At 33.6% G+C, this 19,677-nt stretch overlaps 3 protein-coding genes across 7 annotated transcripts; 2 read left to right on the top strand and 1 right to left on the bottom strand.

Moving 5' to 3' along the window:
* Positions 1-3,801: 3,801 nt before the first annotated feature.
* On the top strand, positions 3,802-7,358 carry LOC118054822 (myb family transcription factor MOF1). Its single transcript, XM_035066560.2, has 6 exons — positions 3,802-4,293; positions 4,435-4,511; positions 4,658-4,694; positions 5,249-5,369; positions 5,545-5,794; positions 7,012-7,358. The coding sequence occupies exons 1-6, from the start codon at positions 4,167-4,169 to the stop codon at positions 7,291-7,293; spliced, it is 894 nt and encodes a 297-aa protein (XP_034922451.1). The 5' UTR covers positions 3,802-4,166; the 3' UTR covers positions 7,294-7,358.
* Positions 7,359-9,891: 2,533 nt separating this feature from the next.
* On the top strand, positions 9,892-14,065 carry LOC118054823 (uncharacterized protein At4g15970). Of its 4 annotated transcripts, none has more exons than XR_004688561.2 (5): positions 9,892-10,196; positions 10,342-10,716; positions 11,326-11,807; positions 11,892-12,007; positions 13,637-14,065. XR_004688561.2 is itself a non-coding variant. In XM_035066576.2 (4 exons), the coding sequence occupies exons 1-4, from the start codon at positions 10,017-10,019 to the stop codon at positions 11,953-11,955; spliced, it is 1,101 nt and encodes a 366-aa protein (XP_034922467.1). In that variant the 5' UTR covers positions 9,892-10,016; the 3' UTR covers positions 11,956-12,343. The 4 variants fall into 4 exon arrangements, 1 of the variants encoding a protein (XP_034922467.1); XR_004688563.2 differs by lacking the exon at positions 13,637-14,065 and adding an exon at positions 13,045-13,259; XR_004688562.2 differs by lacking the exon at positions 13,637-14,065 and adding an exon at positions 12,079-12,343.
* A 358-nt stretch (positions 14,066-14,423) lies between these two features.
* Positions 14,424-18,066, bottom strand: LOC118054833 (uncharacterized). Of its 2 annotated transcripts, XM_073411143.1 has the most exons (5): positions 17,575-18,065; positions 16,814-17,469; positions 16,633-16,737; positions 16,398-16,535; positions 14,424-15,397 (listed from the first exon to the last, which is right to left on the bottom strand). In XM_073411143.1, the coding sequence occupies exons 2-5, from the start codon at positions 16,850-16,852 to the stop codon at positions 15,302-15,304; spliced, it is 378 nt and encodes a 125-aa protein (XP_073267244.1). In that variant the 5' UTR covers positions 16,853-17,469; positions 17,575-18,065; the 3' UTR covers positions 14,424-15,301. The 2 variants fall into 2 exon arrangements, 1 of the variants encoding a protein (XP_073267244.1); XR_012170628.1 differs by having other exon boundaries at positions 14,424-16,535; positions 17,424-17,469; positions 17,575-18,066.
* Positions 18,067-19,677: the final 1,611 nt, after the last annotated feature.

The following is a 19,677-nucleotide window of genomic DNA, read 5'->3' on the forward strand; positions in this document are numbered from 1 at the left end:
CAGGCAGGGGCCCGGGCCCCCCCTAAAAAGAGATATATATATATACATACGTGTGTGTGTTTTGGGGTAATTAAGTGTGGAGGAGGTTTTTTATTTTAAAAAGGTGAGTTTTCTTACAATAATTAAATGTGATTTTTTAATTTAATTTTCTTTGAATTATTTTACGCAACCCTAATATAAATCCTATAAATATAAAATTATTATTTTGCACAATAAATTCTGTAACCGGTCAAAAATTAAAATATAAATATAAATCACAAGTAAAATTTTTCAATGGAAAAATTCAAACAGAATCACTAATTAATTTATTTTTCATCAAACAAAATAAGGTAACTTAAATTTAAAATATATTTTTGTTTGTTTTTGAGATGTTTGTTAATAATTTAATGAGTTTTTTTTTTTTATATAATTCTATCATTTTTGCTTTATTTTTTTCTCAGATATGCTAGTTTTACCAATTGTTTTTTGAATTCTTGTTATAGTGCTTTTTTTTTTCTTCTAATTAATTAGATATATTTTATTGGTTTATTTTGATTATACTTGGATTTTTTTTAATGTTTTGTTTTTAGCAAAGCCATCAAAATTATCAATTTTTTCTCACGATATATGTTTTGATTTTAGGTTAAACCATAAACAAAATCAGAAGAATTTGATTTTTTTTTTTAAAAAAATATTGATAACTTGTAGCCTAATGAACCAACTCTAATGTGTAATGTTAAAGTTATGGTTGAGCAACTCCAATGCGCTTCAGTTTACAAAAAAACCTGCGTGATCAGTGAGAATCATTCTTTATTATTTTTTGCTTTATTTCAAAGTTTATCAAACATAAATAACGATTCGCTTTAACTAATGTTTCTTATATACTTTATATGACATTAAAGTGATGAAATATTATGAAGAAGAAATTAACTTCGTTGCTTTGACATAATTTGATATTGCTTTGAACCTTTTACTTTATACAAAGTCATTATATGTTTTGTAATAAATTATTTGAATAAAACTAAATTATACAGGTTTTTTTTATAACTCATGTATAATAAATTAAAATAAAATATTATATTTTATTATATGAATTTTGACTCCTTCTAATAAATAATTCTAGCTCCGCCCCTGTCTACGGGTCCTTCAACTAATCGAAAAGATAAGGTGAGCGCTCATGGGGCTACAAAGACCTTTACCAAAAGAAAAAAACGAGTATTATTTAATAATGTGGAATTTCTCAATTCCTAATCCCCCAATTCCATGTACGGAAATCCCGCTTTCCGACTTGTCTTCTTGGAACCCTCCTGACAACAAGAAATGGACGGTATGGATTCAATAGAATATTTAATAATGTGGCTCCCGCTTTTTCACCATTGATTTACGTGCCCATAGAGTTGACTTTATTGAAAATGGTTGACATGAAAGATTAAAATCACGTTTTTTTTTTTTTCAAAACTCGTTCGAAGGCGGTGAAAGCCGTGTTTTTTAAAAATTTTAAATTATTTTTTATTAAAATTTATTTTATTTACGTATTTATATTATTTTAATATATTAATTTTTAAATATAATAAAATAATATTATTTTGATATATTTTTAAGTAAAAAATACTTTCAATAATTATTATTATTACAATTTCAAACATGTTATAAAAGTGTTTATTTGTGTAAAAAAAACTTTTTTTTTCAATATTTACAAGGATTGAGATGCACGTAGGAAGCTGTAGTAAGTTTTATGATATCATGGCTGGCTCTATGTAAATAAGTTCGAGTTAAATTATTACAAGGCAACCTTCAGCCCAATAAATCTCATATCCAATAATTATTTTTGAAACGTGGGCCATATTTTACGAGTATTTTAATCTCTATAACTAATATAATTTTATTTTTCAGAATATACCGGAAGTTTAATTTTTATTAACCTCTTTGTTTAAAGTTTAGATAATTGCAACTTTATCTTCATGCAAATGAATTGAGTGTATATATGATTAGTGTAATTATAGATGCAGTTAGATTCTTTTTTAATGGAGGCAAGAAAAAAATTAAAAAACTGACTCAACCCACAAAATTTTCTTTTAATAAAAATTAAACCAAATAAAAAATAATCATCCCTATTTTTCACATAAATAATCAGTCTTTTCGTTATGGTAAAAAACAAGAGGGGTAAAATGGACTCAAGCGAAAGAGGGTGCCCTCTGAATACAGTGCAATCGAATGGGCTGCCTGAGGAAACGATTGTGCTTTGTTTTGGAAACAAGAAAATAATAATAGCTGACGAGCGTTTTGCGATCATGACGACGTTGGCGTATTGTACTGTACAGGAAAGGAGAATTTATTTCTTTTCATTTTACTCATTTATTATTGCTTATGTATTTATTTCCTTTCACATGGACGCATTAAGTGGCTGCCAAGTTTATTTGGATCCATTTGGGAGTTTGAATGTAGTTATATTGTTTTTTTAAAAATATTAAAATAATACTTTTTTTATTTTTTTAAAATTATTTTTTATATCAACACATAAAAATAATCTGAAAACACTAAAAAAAAATATTAATTTAAAACAAAAAAATATTTTTAAATTTTTCAAAAACACTTTAGCCTTGATAGAATAATTTTACGTGTTTATTTTAGGAGTTTTAACTCTGTGATACATAATAATTTTTAAAAGAATATATTAATTTTTTAATGTCAAATATATTTTTTAAAAATCCAAAATGCATATAGAAAAGCAATTTCAAACATGCTCTTGGTAATTAAATATATTTCATTCTTTAATTTTTATAATTCAAAACCTATATATAGTAATTTATTAAATTATTTTGAACACATCATTTTAGCATAAAAGACGTGCATTTTACCAGGAAAAAAACTTAATTTTGACCAATACGTAGGCTAGTATGAGAATACTTGTAAAAAAATCCTTCATCTTATAGAATAGCTCTTGGTTAAGGTCCATCGATTTTTTCTTTAACTTTTCATTGAAGCTATTGCTGTAGGGTTTATTTCTCTGAATATGTCAACCTGTTTACAATTTTTAAATTACTCGAAAAAATCTAATAATTTCTATGTAATTTCAAACCAACCATGAGGGCTCTATAATTTTGAAAAGTGTGTCTAATTTAACTATGTTTTTTTTTTTAAATAATTATGTTTTTTAGTATTTTAAAATTATTTTAATATATTGATATAAAAATAAATTTTAAAAATAAAAATATTATTTTAATATTTTTTCAAATAAAATTTACTTTATCAGACGCCCGAAAAGGTACAACAAGAACACACGTATTAGTGGAGAGAACAAAGGTCAAAGCGAAGCAGTTGGCTGGTGCTGCGCGTGCAGAGTTGGTTACTATTATATGTTATTGGTAGTATTGCTATTACATAGGTGTAATGATTTTCGGTGAAGATCAGAAGACAGAAACTCGTGATCATCAGATCAGATTTATTTTAACACTCTCTCTCTCCCTCCCCGCTGCAGGTCAGTTGAATTATGTTTGAGGTTATTTTTTAAAAATTATTTTTTATATTAATATATTAAAATTATTTTAAAAAATATTAATTTAAAATAAATAAAAAAATAAAATTTTTTAATTTTTTTAAAACATTTTTATAATACAAAAATAAATAGATGTATTTGTATTGTGGTTATTTTTAAAGTATTTTTATTAAAAAAAATATTTGAAATTAATTTTTTTAATTTTTTTTTAGATATTTTTAAAAAAAATATCAAAATATTATTAATTTAAAATAACAAAAAACCCTTCTAAGAAATAAATACAGGCGAACTCAATACAAAACACCCGAAAAAAGCCAGCAGTCAGGTATTATCAGTCCTTCTTAAGGAATTTACAGCCTCGTCTATTCCTTTTCGCGTGATCCTTCTTTCTCTTTCTTAAAACTTGTTTTATCTACCGTCATTGTTAAGAATCTACGCTCATGAGTGAGTATATATGTGTAAGTTTGTCTTAAGCCTCTGCGACCTGTGCATATTGCTCCTTTATACCTGGACACTTCCAACAAGATTGAAAGAAAAGGAAAGAAAGAAACAACTCCTTTCGAGAAGACAAGCCAAAGGGGAGTGAAAAGGGAGAAATTTTAAAGAGAGCCCGGCTGGTGGAACCTTGTCTAGAAGAGGAAAGGAACTTTTTATTTTTATTTTTTGGGATACCCATTTAGATTCTGAAGAAATGGGTAGTTGTGGGAGGAGTGGAGCTGTGAGGCAATATGTAAGATCAAAGGTGCCTCGTTTGAGATGGACTCCTGAGCTTCATCGCTGCTTTGTTCATGCCATTGAGAGGCTCGGTGGCCAAGATAGTGAGCACAGTTCTTGTTGGATTATTGCTTTCTTCTGTTTTAGTTTTTTGTGGTTCTTCCATTTTGGCACTTATGTTGACTATGTGCTTATTTTGCTCCTTTCTGTTTCTTTTTTTTCTTTTTCCCGTCTCTTCTTTGTAGAGGCTACGCCTAAACTGGTTCTTCAGCTGATGGATGTGAAAGGACTCACCATTTCACATGTGAAAAGCCATCTCCAGGTTAGTCTTTCTCTTCTCCATGCTACTTTAGTTTGGGGTGTATTGTTTTTCTCCTACTCCTTCGATTCAAAATTCTTGTCTTTTGTATCTTCAAGCACCGTTTGTTTTACTGGTTTGCTTACATGTGCTTTCTTTGTTTTGATCAGATGTATAGAAGCATGAGGAGTGACCTGAGGGGACAAGGTATCCAAAGCTTTTTAGTTTCCACCCTCTTTGTTTGATGGGTACACGTTAATAGTTCTGGCTCTCTATCTCTCAACTATCACATATAGGTCCAGGAATCCCAAAACTTCCAATTTTCTAACCTTCAAGCTCTATGTCATCCATAATTGTCTGGGTCTGTACATGCATTGATGACAGACACTATTATACTTTCCTCTAGTGGTTCTTATCAACTGCTCAAAGTCAAGAATTGTGAAGTTCCCATGTGAACATACATTTTGGAAAAGGGTATTTGCCTCCCTTCATTTATTACCTGTCTTTACTGTTAGAGTTTGATGCCAAAAGCGTTGAGAACAAAAGAAGCCTCGTATCTCTTGCAAATCTTCTAATATTAGCATTTCTGATGAAACTCACAGCATCACTTGCATCGAATTCCTGCTTTTATAAGTTACAGGCCCATTTGTTTTCCCTTACCCTTTTTTTTTTTTTCAATTATAAAAGAGCCAAATTTGATGGAATTGACATCTTTTTGTATGCGTTTGGGTTTATGTTGCTGGGTTGGTCGCTTTGAACAGATAGTAGCTCCACCCATCAAAAGAGACGATCTTTTGATGACCATGATGAGTGTGTTGAAGACGTAAAACCCATTGAAGAATCAGATTCTCACTTGATGTACAGGCCTTTCTCTTCAAAAAGGTCAGCTTAGCTTTACCTTGTGGTTTCAGACGTACCAAATATAAAAAAGAAAAGTAGATATATTCATGTAGAAACAAACAACAAAAGATTAGCAATATTGCATGATCTTTTCCTTTCAGCCCTTTACTTTTTCTTCTTTTCAAGCTCCTTTTTGTTTAAATTCTCTTTTCTACAGGGCCAGAATCGAGACCAGGAGTTCAATATCTGAGGAGAACCTGCAATGCAGTCATCAAGGAACATGTGAGACAGCCTCGAATCCGTACTCTTATGATGATTATATGGGAATAATGGAGGAAGGTAATGGAGGTGGTTTCAAATGGGAGCAAGCCCATTCTAAGCCTCAATCGACAGCCTTCTCCCTATCACTTGACCTGTATTACTTCAACACTTCGAAACGTGAAGCGGAAGAATCTGACCTCGTCAAGGTAGAAAATTTAAACCAAACTCTCTCTCTATTTCTTTTGCCAGCCTTTCTAATGGGGTTGAGTGTAACGTTGGTTTTTGGTTTCATCTTTTTCAAGTCTGCTGACTTCTGCAAGGTTGGCCTCTTTTTAGTTTTCCATATACATGTATATAAATAGTTATGCATTGGGCTTTATGACCAGTGGTAGGATGGAATATCCGTGCTTTTTTGGTCAACTTACGTCACTCTATAGCCCTACAGTGTTTTCATTGCCGTAATTTAGGTAAAAAACGTGTGTAGTGGTATCTCATGCTACTGCAAAGTCTTAGGACTTGTACAGTATCTAATAGGGCGATATTTTATTATCACCTTATGGACCGGCTGTGTGATACCTTTGGTCTCATGGGTAATAGTTATTTTTTATTTAGAAATATATTAAAATAATATTTTTTAAAAAAATTATTTTCGATATCAATACATTAAAATATAAAAAAAAATATTAATTTTTTAAAAAATAAAAATAATTTTTTTAAAAAATAATTTTTAAATACAAAAACAAATAAGCTCATGTCTTGGGATCAAAACCACCCTTGTAGGCCTGTCTAGTTCCCTAGATGGTGGTAATTGACCGGCAACTCCGCTGCCTGCCTTGGTTGTTCTGTTCTTTAAAACTGTGGGGATTTTAAAATGGACTTGTATTCAACCTCCCTTTCGAGATTTAATTTGAAGGGTTTTCTTTGCTAGGTTCTGGGGTAAGCATGCAGTATAATCTTTGTGTTACTGTAATCTTAACGTACTGTGGTCCTCTGTCGCTTCGATAAACGGGGTCGCCTCGAGGGTAAAAGGGAGGGGATTCAAAATATCCGTTCAGTGCACTGAAGAAACATAAATTCTTAGAGCCAGTACAAGCAGTGGCAGGACTGCCCACATATGACTTGGCTTGATTGTAATACGGCCACGATATTTCGTGTCAATTAATTATCAGGATAAGTAGAAGAGAGGGATGCCCACCACCAGCCCCATTTATGTAGATATTTGTATGCCTTTCCAACTTGTTATGGAGTAACACTAGTATGAACTGAGAGATTCCGGTGACAGCTGCAATGGCTGTTTATGCTCTCAGGTCTTCATATCTGCTACTACTCAATAGCATTGATAAATGTTGTCCTATCTTTCCATTGCATTTTGGTGTCAGTAATGCAGCAAACTATAGATGACAGGTTTTTTTTCCTTACATAGATCGCCAAGCTAGAGGATAGAATGTGCAAACCAGGAAAGGTGTACAAATCCGAGGTTACTGAAAGTGAAAGAGCAGAAGATGAAGAACCTGGTGTTTGCGAATTGTCACTTGCACTCTCCCTGCCTCCTCCTTCCTCGCAGAGAAGCAATGCTTCTTCGACGAGTGAGATCAGCGAGACATTCTCATCATACTCCAGGTCTAACTTAACAGATTGTTCTGGCTTTTCTACTGGAAAACGGGACATCAACTTAGATTTGTCTATTGCTCTTTGTGGTGCCTAATCAATATTTGAAAAAAAAAGTCTGTTCTCTAGAAATTAAATATTCTAGCGCTCATTTTCCACAGATATCTCCATTCGCCCTTCTTTATTCTTCTTAGCCTTTGTTAATCTCATTTTGATTTAGTTGTTGAGTTCATAGAAGATATACGTGCAAAATGGTCGCGTGGTGTTTATGTTTACCAGTACTTACGAGCAACCTTGGGAGGCTTATTTCTTAGAAAATTACCATGTTGTGAACAAGAAATCATGCTCGTCGGTTCTGTAGGAGTTACTGGCAAGAGGAATTAGTATAGGATAGGGCTTTGGTTTGTGCTCTCACCATGTTTTCAATTGCGTGTGGTTACGTTAAGAATCAGATTCAATCCTTTACCGGTTTAATAAAGAACCAAAATTTAATTATTTTTTAGGAAACATAATGGTAGAAAATGACGTCGATTACTATATATGATTAATTTTAAGACTTTTATTAATTTTAAAATTTGTGAGATTAGTGGAGTTGTGTGACGCAAATATTTATATTAATAATAAAAAAAATTAATTAAAAATACTTATGTTGTCTGTTAAAAAAGTTGAGCTGTGTAGGCTGTTCACGTAGACTTATATTGTTTTCTGCTTTTAAAATGGGCATCCCCCCTAGTTTTTTTTTTTTAATTTATGTGGATGTCCGGGCCAGCTTGCGCGCACCACGACTAATTCCATGGTTCACTGAACATCCTGCAAACCCAGTGAGCATGTAAGATACCGCGGGGATGACAAACATGCACGGTGAGGTTTGAATCTAGGATGTAGAGAAAGGAAACAAGTTCTTTCAATCGCTAGATCAAGACCTCAAGTGCTCCCAATTTTGAACCGTTACCTCGATGTCTTTTCATGTCTTAACCACCAAGCTATAAGCCTATAACATGAAGCTTCTGGCTAAATAAGTAAAAAGATATATTTATTGTTTATATGAACGGGTAAATCCGTCGTACTTTTTAATTGTTTTACCAATAAACTCCTTTAGAAAATTGACATAGAAGGGGAGGCCAATAGGGCAATAGGGCCAATAGGGCCGGCCCTGCAAAACATTTGAATTTTTATTATTATTTAGTATTTAAATATGAAATATATAATATTTTTTATTTTAAATAAATAATTTTTTAATAATATAACTTGTTATATTAACTCTTACCTCTCGTATAAACTACTGACAGCTCCGTCCCTGTATAGAAGGACGCTCATATTAAATAATACTACAACTTAGAATAGGAATGGGAATAGGAGGTGTGAATTCTTTTAGACTTCGATTCTAAGTTTTATGTATTAATATTAAAAATAATTTTTAAAAATAAAAAAAATATTATTTTAATATATTTTTTTATAAAAAAAATATTTAAAAAAATAATTATAATTATATTCCCAAACATACTCTAATACTTCCTGCATCTTGGACCGGTGAAGTTTTTTTGGGTGGCTTTTTGTTTAAGAGATCAGTTGTTTTTGTTTTTATAAATAAATAAAAGCTTTTGACTATTGATGGTGGTGGGCTAACAATTTGGAATACATCGAGAAATCCCGCGGCTTCTCAAAAAAATGTTCTCCTCAAATTTTTATTTATTAAATAAATAAAAGTCTTTACCTATTTTCAAAAAGTGGAATATCCTGTACAATTTTCACAGCTTCATTTTAATAATTACGTACCGCTTCTTGTTGTTTTAATTTATTTTCTTGTTTTGTAGTCTTGACCCCCTTGTATTGATTTGGTTACGGTTTTAAAACTTGACTTGTTAATTGATTTAAGATTTAACGGATTCATTTAATATTTAACTGAAAAAAACAAAGATTTAAATTAAATTTAAATAAAGATAAATAAAATAAAAATTACTTAATTGTAACTTGTTAATTATTATTTTTTAACAAAAACGATGTTATTTTATTTTATTTAAAAAAATAAAAAGAATAATCGGTGATTAACCTAAAATGATCTAGTGAAAACCCGTGACCTGAATCCGAATCCAAGTTAAACATCAAACCAGGTTTAAAAACTATAAATTTAGATATTAAGTAATTTATTAAAAGCATGAAATCAAAACATTAATTTCACAATTTATTTGAACAAAACCGTCACCTAGCAAAGGTGTATGTGCGGCTCCATGGTTCTTTTAAGGTCATTTATCTATTCAATAAGAGAAGCGAAAAGGGATGGAGTGCTTCAAATATTATCCAGATGTGGATCTTCCATTATTACACCATCACTCACACCTTAGTTTGTGAACAATAAAATTACCATCTTGAATTGTGAATGACTTATGATAAAGAGTTTTTGATATATATTACTGTTCTTTCCATCATAAAATAAAAAAGTAAAAATTGTTTTTGAAATTGATTTTTTATTAGAAAATATATAAAAATAACTTATATTTTTTTATTTTTTAAAATTTATTTAGTGTTCTAGAGATGGAAAGCTGCACGCTGTTTTAGACTTTAGTGCCGGGAGAAATCCCCTAATTTGGAATGTCACTTAAAACAAGAAAGGAGGACAGCAAGGGACACAGTAATTAGAAATAGACGGACCCACATTATCCAATCCAACGTTGTTTTGATTTCCAAACCACAAATCCCTCATCTTTAAGCTCACAAGGAGCTCAAATATAATTAAAAACCGTGCTACTTGATGAATCCAGTTACTTCATTAGTAAGCTTCCAAACAATCCCACCACTAGCTTCCCTGCCACCGACGCCTCCATGTTGTCTGAATCCACCGTGCCCCGTGCCGTACTCGTCTTCGCTTCCATTTCCGTCTTCATTTTGCTCCTCTACGGCGCTTCTGATTCTCCCCGCTTCCACTCCTCCTCCTCCTCCTCCTCCGGTTACTCCTTTAACATCTTCCCTTCTCTCTTCGGCGGCAGCGATTCTAAAATCCCAGTGAGTGAATAATAATAATAATGTTGAAATCACTATTCAGCGGATTTTAGCACAAATCAAATGACTGACGACTCATTTTAGCTCGGCAACAAACATGTTTATTTGCATTGAATTGATGGATTATTGAATGTGATTGATTATGTAGATTAATGGTGGTGATGATTATAATAAGCTGGAGAAAGTTCTGCAAGAAGCTGCAATGGAAGATAAGACAGTAATAATTGCTACATTAAATGAAGCATGGGCAGCTCCAAATACAGTTATTGATTTATTCCTTGAAAGCTTTAGAATTGGTCAGGGAACGCGCAGGCTCTTGGATCATCTGGTGTTTGTTGCGTTGGATGAAAAGGCGTACAGGCGGTGTATGGAATTACATACGCATTGCTTTGCTCTTGTTACTCGAGGACTTGACTTTCATGACGAGGCTTATTTTATGACCCATGTCTATTTGGAGATGATGTGGAGACGCATTGATTTCTTGCGCTCTCTTCTTGAAATGGGGTATAACTTTGTTTTCACGGTAATTATTATTATCATTTAATCTCTTTATTTTGCTCGAGGCTGGGATTTTCTTGCTTGTGCAAATTCATCTTCTCTGAGAATTGAGATGGATCGTTGTTTTACTTTACTGCTGTTGAAGCAAATTAGTTCTCTGCTGAAATAGGTGTACAGTCAACGTGTAGTTAATTGGATTTTGAAAAAGGAAATGTTTGTGCACTGCTTACTTGGAGAGTTTACTGAAACTAGTTTTAAGGTTTTAGGGGTTATTTGGGCTGTCCGAGGTGTCTTGGCAACCTTTTTTTCAATAGTAAAAGAAAGGAATAAGATGGATGGTGTGATGCTGCAAACATTTTCTATGTTACATTGTGAAATGCAACACTTTTTTTTGTTCTTCAATCACGAAAGGTTGGTTTTTGTTTAATTATTTTGCTCAAATGGTTGAACTGTACTTTTGTGTATTTTCAAAATAGAATGGCATTTCCTGTAACAATGCTGCTATTTTTTTTTTTCTTTAATCTAGGTATGCAGATACTCATTTCTGAATGCATATTCATGTCTCATCCTAGTCTGGTCATCCTTTCCTAATTATTCTACTGCACATTCAATGTGTTTGGTTGGTTTCCTCCAGGATGCTGATATCATGTGGTTCAGGGACCCCTTTCCACGGTTTTTTCTGGATGCTGATTTCCAGATTGCATGCGATCATTTCTCAGGCAACTCCAGTGACATGCAAAACAGACCCAATGGAGGCTTTAACTATGTAAAGTCCAACAAACGCTCAATAGAATTTTACAAGTTCTGGTATTCTTCACGGGAGACCTATCCTGGCTTCCATGATCAGGATGTCCTTAATTTTATCAAATTTGATCCTTTCATTGAGAGCCTTGGATTGAAGATGAGATTCTTGGACACTGCTTTCTTTGGGGGACTTTGTGAACCCAGCAAGGATTTGAATTTAGTTTGTACAATGCATGCAAATTGCTGTTTTGGTTTGGATAGCAAGCTCCATGATCTTGGAATTATGCTTCAGGATTGGAAAACTTTTTTATCTTTGCCACCAATCTTGAAACGATCACTGTCTCTGTCTTGGAGGGTACCACAGAACTGCAGGTGAGTAGACCGGACTCTGCCTGTCTGAATTTGACCTTTTAGCATCCCCTTGATGGACTTTTTTTGTCAATTAACTGCATACAGTCTTAATTCTCTACATCAACATGATTCTCCGGAAAAGAGTGTTCAACAAACTGTGGGACATTGAACTGCGTGGGATACTTTGAGGAACACTTCCCCTTCGCTAGCAGAATGAGAAGGTAAGGTTTCTTGTTTTAATGCATCAAGTGATGTCTTACATATATGTTCCTGTGTTTTGCATGTTACATAGTTGGGTGATAAAGCATTGAAATAGCTGAAAGGAAGTATAGAAGAGATACATCAAAGAGAAAGAGAGAAAATGGGCCCTACCTGAATCTCGATAACGAAAGAAGACTCTGCAGAATGTTTGAGGTTGATAGCATAATGCATAATCGCTTTAAGGCTTTGGAGTTCCTGTCAAATAGGCATCCTGAAGCACAGATAGTGGGACTATCATCCAAGTCTCACCTGACATTTTTTGTACACCTCCCCATCTAATCATCTACTTTTCATCAGCGCCAGCCTACTGATATCTGTTCAAAGCTTACAAGGCTGATATATACTTCAATTAAATAGCCAACAAACATTTCATTGCCATACACCATGTATTATGCCATGAATTCAACAGAAAATTGATAATTGCTTTCTGTTGGCAACAAAAGACTGATCCATGATTCCACTATCCCTATACCACAATGAGAGATCTTCTGTTGCCCATTTCTTGTTTTCAGCATCCAAAATCGAATGAGTAAACTACAAACTGTTAGTGGGCCAACATGAACTAGGCGTAACAGCATCTCCCTCAAATCCTTTACCTTAAAACCAATCTATGTCACGAAATCTTCCTACCCAGTATGGCATGCTCCCTAACAATGAGAATTATCAACAACTTTTATCCTCCACAATCACCTAATATCCTTTGCCATCTCCCAAAAGGTTATCCGTTTAAAACATTCAATCTCTTTGACTATAACAACTCAACCACCTGCATTACAATATAATGACATGCCAAATCCAAATTTAATGAAGTCATCCACTAGTTAGAATAATCCCAATTTTTCAATTGATGCATTGGCAGAATAGGAAATCATGGATCGTAAATATAAATGCATGTTTAAACTCTCTTTATCTTTATGATCTAGAGGAGATCCAAGTGACTAGTTTCTCTTTTAGCGGGACTCCAATGACCTTGTTTGTTGCCTCCCTTTTCATCCAGAATTAGAAGGCCCGATCGAATCCTCAAGGCTGTTGTTTTTCCCATCTTCTTATGACCTTTACCATCTTGCTACAACTTTAGTGAAGGATATGTTGGTTTTCATGTCAATGGTGTGCTGGGGAATCTATTATTATACAAACATGTTTTCTCGATGGTACTGTTGTAAAAAAAATCAATCAGTTATAATATATTGCACATGATAATGTTGTTATGAATTCATTTGAGTGCCCTTTCAAGAGCATGTAAAAGAAACAAACGATTGTTCTAAATGAGAAATGTTTTAAAGAAAAAAATTGACAAATGGATATATTTTAGAGAATGTGGATAAACTAAAAGTACTGATTTTTTTGGACAAGGTACAATTGAGAAAATGTGTAATATATTAGGATACATTGATGGGTTTCCAAAATAAAAAGATAATAATAAAAGTAAAGATCTGTACCGGGTCAATCTGTTTGTTTAAGCTCTGAACATTTTTTTTTTTTTTTTTTTTACGGAACGATCATTTCTTTTTCAAGAAACTGGATAGCATCTGGTTTTATAACCTTATGGCTAAAAACAATATCCAACTATTTTCCTTGTGCATTGACAGATTCTATGCTGGAGTTGGAAAAACTTTTGATGAAGCTGAACTGATCAATCTATAAGTTTGTTGTGATAAAATCTGCTGCTAAAATGTTGGAAGGAAAGTATTTGTGAAGGAAGATTTCCTGTCTTCATTTGAACATTTGGTCCAAGGCAACCAATCTTGTCTTCACTCGTCATCTACTCCAGTAGATAGGCCTAGGCATGCATAGAACATTGCTTTAATCATTGGTGGCTAGTCATGTTAATTAGTTTGATGTATTTCCTCGCTTCAGGAGCTATCAGGCTGCGTTTAATTATGTTCTTCATGGTGTTTTGGAGAACTTGCTAGCTAACATTTTTGCTTGAAGTCGAGGTCGATTGATTCTATGCTCTGCGTAAATGGTTTGTAGTAAAGTTTTGGAGGGGCAATGGTATTTCCCCCCTGCCTTCTGAAGCTCTGTGTTTCGGCGAAGTTCTTGCCCCTGCGTGCTATATCTTTGCCCTTCAATATGCAAAGAGGGACAACTGATATGGGGATATGACAGCTTGCTTTCCTTGCTTTGTTGAATGGATTTTCAGCTTCGCGTTGGGGCTGCTGGCAGTTTTCAAACAAAGATTGATTTTCTTCTTCTTCCCCCCCATTTGGACTCTGGTTTTTATAAGCTTATAATAAACAAACAAAAATTGTACGGAAGATGAGGAATTCGGCAGCATGGAGCTCGTGAAAATCTTTTCTTCGGGCTCACAAAATCTTTCTGATCAATTCTATAGCACATTAAAAAATCCATTCATTCAAAGTACGAGCATCCAAGTTGTAATCTTGGATCTAAACTGATGAAATTGCATTCTAGAAATCAACCAATAAGAGGTCTTGAGTTGATCTAATGAGACCACTCATCGTCGAACATAAAATAACATATCACAAGAGATCATTCATCCGGCAGAAATCCCTAGTTCAATCCTTGAATAAATCCCCAGTTCTCTCGCAATCTGAATTGAACCCCGACTGTTTCATCCCAATATATGTGGCTGATTATGCTACAACCAAAGCTTTCAAGAATTCGCTATCTCGCGTGAAATTCCGGCAGAAATCACACGAAACCAAGCAACCAAATCTGCAAATACCATAAAAAAAAAATAAAAAAAAACAGCCTCCGGTTGCTTTATACGAAGTCAGCCGTCCGAACTCTGAAGAAAACTTTTGACTATTCAAAAACTAAATGCACAAATGCTTTACAAACTACACCTTCAAGTGAACACGCTACCGGGGGAGAGATAGAAGAATACCACCAGATAACGGAGTTGGCTGTAGCAATGTTCTGAAAATAACTTTCAAATGTAAGGAATACCTGCTGAACCTCGAGAATCAAACAAAGGCTTCGCAGGCAAGTAAAAAAAAAATGATAAATCTAACTAATATTCTATGAGTACATAAGCTTTATCCACAGCCACCATCAGATCCAATTACTCACGGCTTGCAAGAACACCCTCATCCCATGTTCAGCACACCCATGCACATGGAGAATTGGCATGGAATTAGATTTCTATACCAAATCTCACTGCTATTGTAGATCTGTTGAGATTGAAAAGAGTTCCATAGCGAATCGAGTACACGGACCTTGCTCCATCAAAATCAATACAAACGAAGTGATCATATCACCACCCATCTTGGAAATGGCCAAAACAGAGATCACCAGACTTTGAATAGAAGCAACTTTTTCCACTGGCCTTTCCCTTCCAAAAGTTTGCAAACCATCCATCCCATGGTATGAAAATAAAACCAACCCTAGATGTCCAAAGAAACAGAGAAATGCTCAAAAAACAAAGTCTGAATTGCAATAATTTCCTCACCAACAATAAAGGGCGCAGCGGCAGTTTAGAAAGATGAGAACTGGATGTAGAGCAAAAAATGTACTACATCCATTTGGTCTTGATTGGAATTATGGAACCTTTTCTTTCTCTTTCTCTTTCTCTTTTTTTTTTTTTTTTTTGCGGGGACATGGACAAGAAGAGGATATAGTGCAGACCGTCACCATCCTCAACAATAAAAGGTGAAATGCGACCTGAAAAGTATAGTTTATTAAGACTACTGGAAATTTATTTTCTAGATTTTAAATTTATGTTTTAGAAATAATTAATTTGAATTTTATAAATATTAAGATTACTAGAAACTTACATAGTTATTAACATACACACAAGCTAGTCAAGATATCTATGTTAATTAAAAAAAAAAAGTAAAATGGCAGTTCAGAAAAAAACGGCCCTGGACGTAGAGCAAAAAAGTGCACTACATCTATGGTGGTCTGATTGAAATTATTGGGAATTTTTTTTTTGAGGAAATGAATGGGAAGAGGATACAGTGCATAGACCCTCACCACCCCCACCTCCACTCGCACACGCCCACCACGCACAGGCACAAGTGGATATATTGCCTCTTTCTAAAGTAACTTCCTAAAAGATTCCCAACGCAGTCAGAATGTGTACCAAAAATCACCATCTCTAAGGACTAAGTTGCACCTAAATATGTATAGTTTAATCTTTGAAATGCTTCCGAAAGGTTAATGTTATTGAGCCATCCAAAAATGGAGATTGTAGTGCTAGACATAACCACCATATGACCTAAATGCAGTCACTAAGAACGATTCTATCTGAAAAGGACTCAAAACATGGTGCCTCGTACTAAGCTAGAGGATGATGAAGCTGGTCATAGAAAATTAGAAATCCTCTTCATTTGAAAGTCTTCAGTCAAGTTAGGAGGAGGATGAGGGAGATGACATGGGACCAACCTTGCCATGTATTACATCATCCCTCCACGATCCCTGGAATACATCCCCATGGTTGAAGTAGAATGTACCTGGACCTGATCTCTTACCATAGCACCACATACCATCATACATTCTTCCATCCTCGAGGATCAGATGACCCTGTGTAAATTTAACTTAAGCAAGCGGGCTCTGATTTCTTCTACTGCAGATGAAACAAATATCACCAATTCTCTGAACAATTCAGGGCTATCAGTACCTTCCCTTCTGGAAGACCTCCATGGCACCAATCCCAGTATACAGCTCCGCTGTACTGCATCTCCAGAATAGGAATCCACTTATTTAGTGAATCTCGCTCAGCTCCCTGTGTGAAAATCAGACAATCAGATCAGAAATAGATCAAATAATCTCAATGATCTAGAGGAAAGTTTCAAGATTACCAGAAAGAAAGAGGAAGAGCTAAAATTCTTCAGGTTCATGGTTGCCTGTAAATATCTAAGTGAAATTATCGTTTCTGCATCAACCACACATCCCAGTTTACAACTAGCATTTTTAGACGATAAGTTTGACAAGATAATGGACAGGATTTTCCATTTAAAATTAAAGTTGACCACTCCAACAATTAACCAGTACAAGCAGAGTGTCTTGCTTCAAATAAATGGCTTTCCAGAAAATAAGAACCCAAAACTCGACTTGCGTTTTTTAACCTGTTTTCATGAGATGAAGATTACCAGCATAGATGCAGCACAAACAGAAAGAATTCCTTACTTCTTAGGCACTTCAGCATCTTCACCCTTTAACAGTGTAGATACATTATTAAAAATCCCTTCATTGCTTAGTTTTAGCATATAAAACAATTTAATCAGACTAACAGCAGCCCGAACATATGAGAGTGATAGTTAAGGAATGTACAAACAAGGATAATGGCCTTTGAACAAAACTTTACAAACTGCTAAACTTCCATAACCCTTGGATTATTCTTTATTTGTTTTGTGCTGCAAAAAAAGAAAAGAAAAGCAGTACCAGCATAAGAAAATTAGAAACACAAACCTTTTCTTGTAATTGAACATTCTAGGAATCTTTGATCTAAACATTCCTGCATGAACACGATTTTTTTTTTTTTTAAAGAAACACAAAAATATCTATAAATAAAATAAAATAAGAAAAAAAATGCCAAGATCGGAGGAGCGAAGGCGAGAACTGGAAAGGCGAGTCGAAGAATAAATCAACAGAGGCATCCTTCGTGCTACCAGTGCTTGTTACATGAACAAAGTCTTTGCCGGATTGTTCTCCTTCCAAAAACTCACACCGTCGCTTTTAAAACTCAATGAACCATCATCGTCGCCATCCTTCTATGGACTTGCTTTAAATGGAAGACGACAACGCTCATTGCAATTCAATCTCCTACGAGGCGGCAGCAGCAGCAGCAGCGAGTTAGGCGGTTTTCGAAGAGATAGAAACGGAGTGACAGCTCGTCTATACAGGAACATCCATGGAAATGGACAATTTTATTTTTATTTTTTTAAAAGAATTTATTGCATTTATGTAATTAAATCAGCGAGGGTTTTGAATTTTAGAAAATGAGGAGGGAATAGAGATTTTTGTTTGTTGCCCGCTCAACTCAATTACTCAGCTATTGAGAGTAATTTATGTAAGATTGAGGGGCTTTTCTTTCGGGACGGTTTCACCACCCGCTTGGACCTCGGCCCGGTTCCTTCAAGATTACAACAATGTCAACAAGCCTCAAACTTAGCCTCTAACTTGTATATATATTTAATATCAATTAGATCCCAAACTTTTAGAGTTTTTCAATTTGGTCTCAAGATTCTGATAATCCTCAGTCAGGTTTTTATGCTGATGTTAATTGAATTTTTCTTGTGTGTATATATATAAATATGCAAGGCCATAGTATATTCGATCTCGACCTTTGCATTGCCGACATTATTTCTTCCTGAGGTGGTGTGCATACTACATTAATTTTATCCCTTATTTCATAACCGACTGAAGTTTTTTTTATTATTATTATTATTATAAAGTATAAATGATAAATATATCATATTTATTTTTATAATATTTAATTAAATAAGAATCATGGATCATTATCCGAGTAACCCTTTCCGTCATTAGCTTAAACCCGCTGTTCTTCATATTAATCCTGTCACCTTTATTATTTTTGTTTTCCTGATTGTACATGCATCGTACTAGTTGGACTTATTTGGTCCTTCCCAGGAAGTTTCCTTTGCATCTGACTCGAAGCCACTCGTATATATTTCTACTAGGGTTCCAAACCTTCTTGGATTCAACAGATAATCAAATTTGGAACTTTTTTTAATTTGAAGTGATTTATTGAATTCCTCATGTAGAGTTTTTGAAGACACGAGGACCGTCCCATGATAGAAAAGAAAAGGCTTCTCGGGATGGGAGAAGCTATTGTCCTTGTTTTCCATTGACTTCCGGTGCTACCCAGAGCTCTTCATTTTGATTCTTGAACCGTACCCTCGCCCTCGTGCCAGAAAACTACATCTCAATAGGTAAGATAAAAGAATTTCATTGTTGGAAGTTTATGGCGTTGCGAGATGATTATTTTTTCAGTTTAGGATATTCAAGAATGATATCAATTAAAATAACAATCAATTTTTATTTTTTTTATCAGTTAAAATAAATAAATTATTACCTAATATTTTTATCATAAAAATTCTAGTTGATTTTAGAGTCTAGATAATAAAACTTGTTTTATGTATATTGCATTGTGGTGATTTATCCTTCCTGATGTCATGAATGATATTGAATGAAAAAGATAAGAAATTATTGTTCTTTATAAGTAGAAAAAAGGAAATGAAACTCGTCGCATAGTATTTTAATCAATAAAAACTCTAACTTAGTCTTGAAATTTGGTTAAGGGGACTGATTGTGTAAAAAAAATATATTAACACCACTAATATACTTTATGTAAGGTAAGTTATATTGTTTATTTTTTTGATATAAACCACAAAAATATTGTGTTTTCTAATTGTTGATTTGTTTAAGGTTGAAGAAAAGTTCTCAATAAGGATATTCTTATTTTATCAGGTTAAAAACCTACATGATCTGATGCTAACATAACAAATAAAATAAATTATCTTTTTATTTAATATTAAAAACATGTCTTATGTATAAGTTTATAATTCTATATATTAAAAGAAACAAAAATGTTTTTTTTTTGTGTGTTTTTGTATTTTTGAAATATAGACTAAAATCCTTTGGAATTTTACAAATTTATTGTAAAATCCAAACAATTTTTTTTAAAAAAAAACATGTTAAAGTA

Source organism: Populus alba, chromosome 8, assembly GCF_005239225.2.
Source record: "Populus alba chromosome 8, ASM523922v2, whole genome shotgun sequence".
NCBI lineage: Eukaryota > Viridiplantae > Streptophyta > Magnoliopsida > Malpighiales > Salicaceae > Populus > Populus alba.

Excerpts from the sequence above, each read along its gene's own strand:
- LOC118054822 (XM_035066560.2), top strand. The coding sequence starts at position 4,167 with ATGGGTAGTTGTGGGAGGAGTGGAGCTGTGAGGCAATATGTAAGATCA. Across the intron at positions 4,512-4,657 it reads ATGTGAAAAGCCATCTCCAG|ATGTATAGAAGCATGAGGAG; the intron begins GTTAGTCTTTCT and ends TGTTTTGATCAG. Across the intron at positions 4,695-5,248 it reads GAGTGACCTGAGGGGACAAG|ATAGTAGCTCCACCCATCAA; the intron begins GTATCCAAAGCT and ends CGCTTTGAACAG.
- LOC118054823 (XM_035066576.2), top strand. The coding sequence starts at position 10,017 with ATGTTGTCTGAATCCACCGTGCCCCGTGCCGTACTCGTCTTCGCTTCC. Across the intron at positions 10,197-10,341 it reads GCAGCGATTCTAAAATCCCA|ATTAATGGTGGTGATGATTA; the intron begins GTGAGTGAATAA and ends TTGATTATGTAG. Across the intron at positions 11,808-11,891 it reads AGGGTACCACAGAACTGCAG|TCTTAATTCTCTACATCAAC; the intron begins GTGAGTAGACCG and ends AACTGCATACAG.
- LOC118054833 (XM_073411143.1), bottom strand. The coding sequence starts at position 16,852 with ATGAACCTGAAGAATTTTAGCTCTTCCTCTTTCTTTCTG. Across the intron at positions 16,738-16,813 it reads GCTCTTCCTCTTTCTTTCTG|GGAGCTGAGCGAGATTCACT; the intron begins GTAATCTTGAAA and ends ATTTTCACACAG. Across the intron at positions 16,536-16,632 it reads GAGGTCTTCCAGAAGGGAAG|GGTCATCTGATCCTCGAGGA; the intron begins GTACTGATAGCC and ends AAATTTACACAG.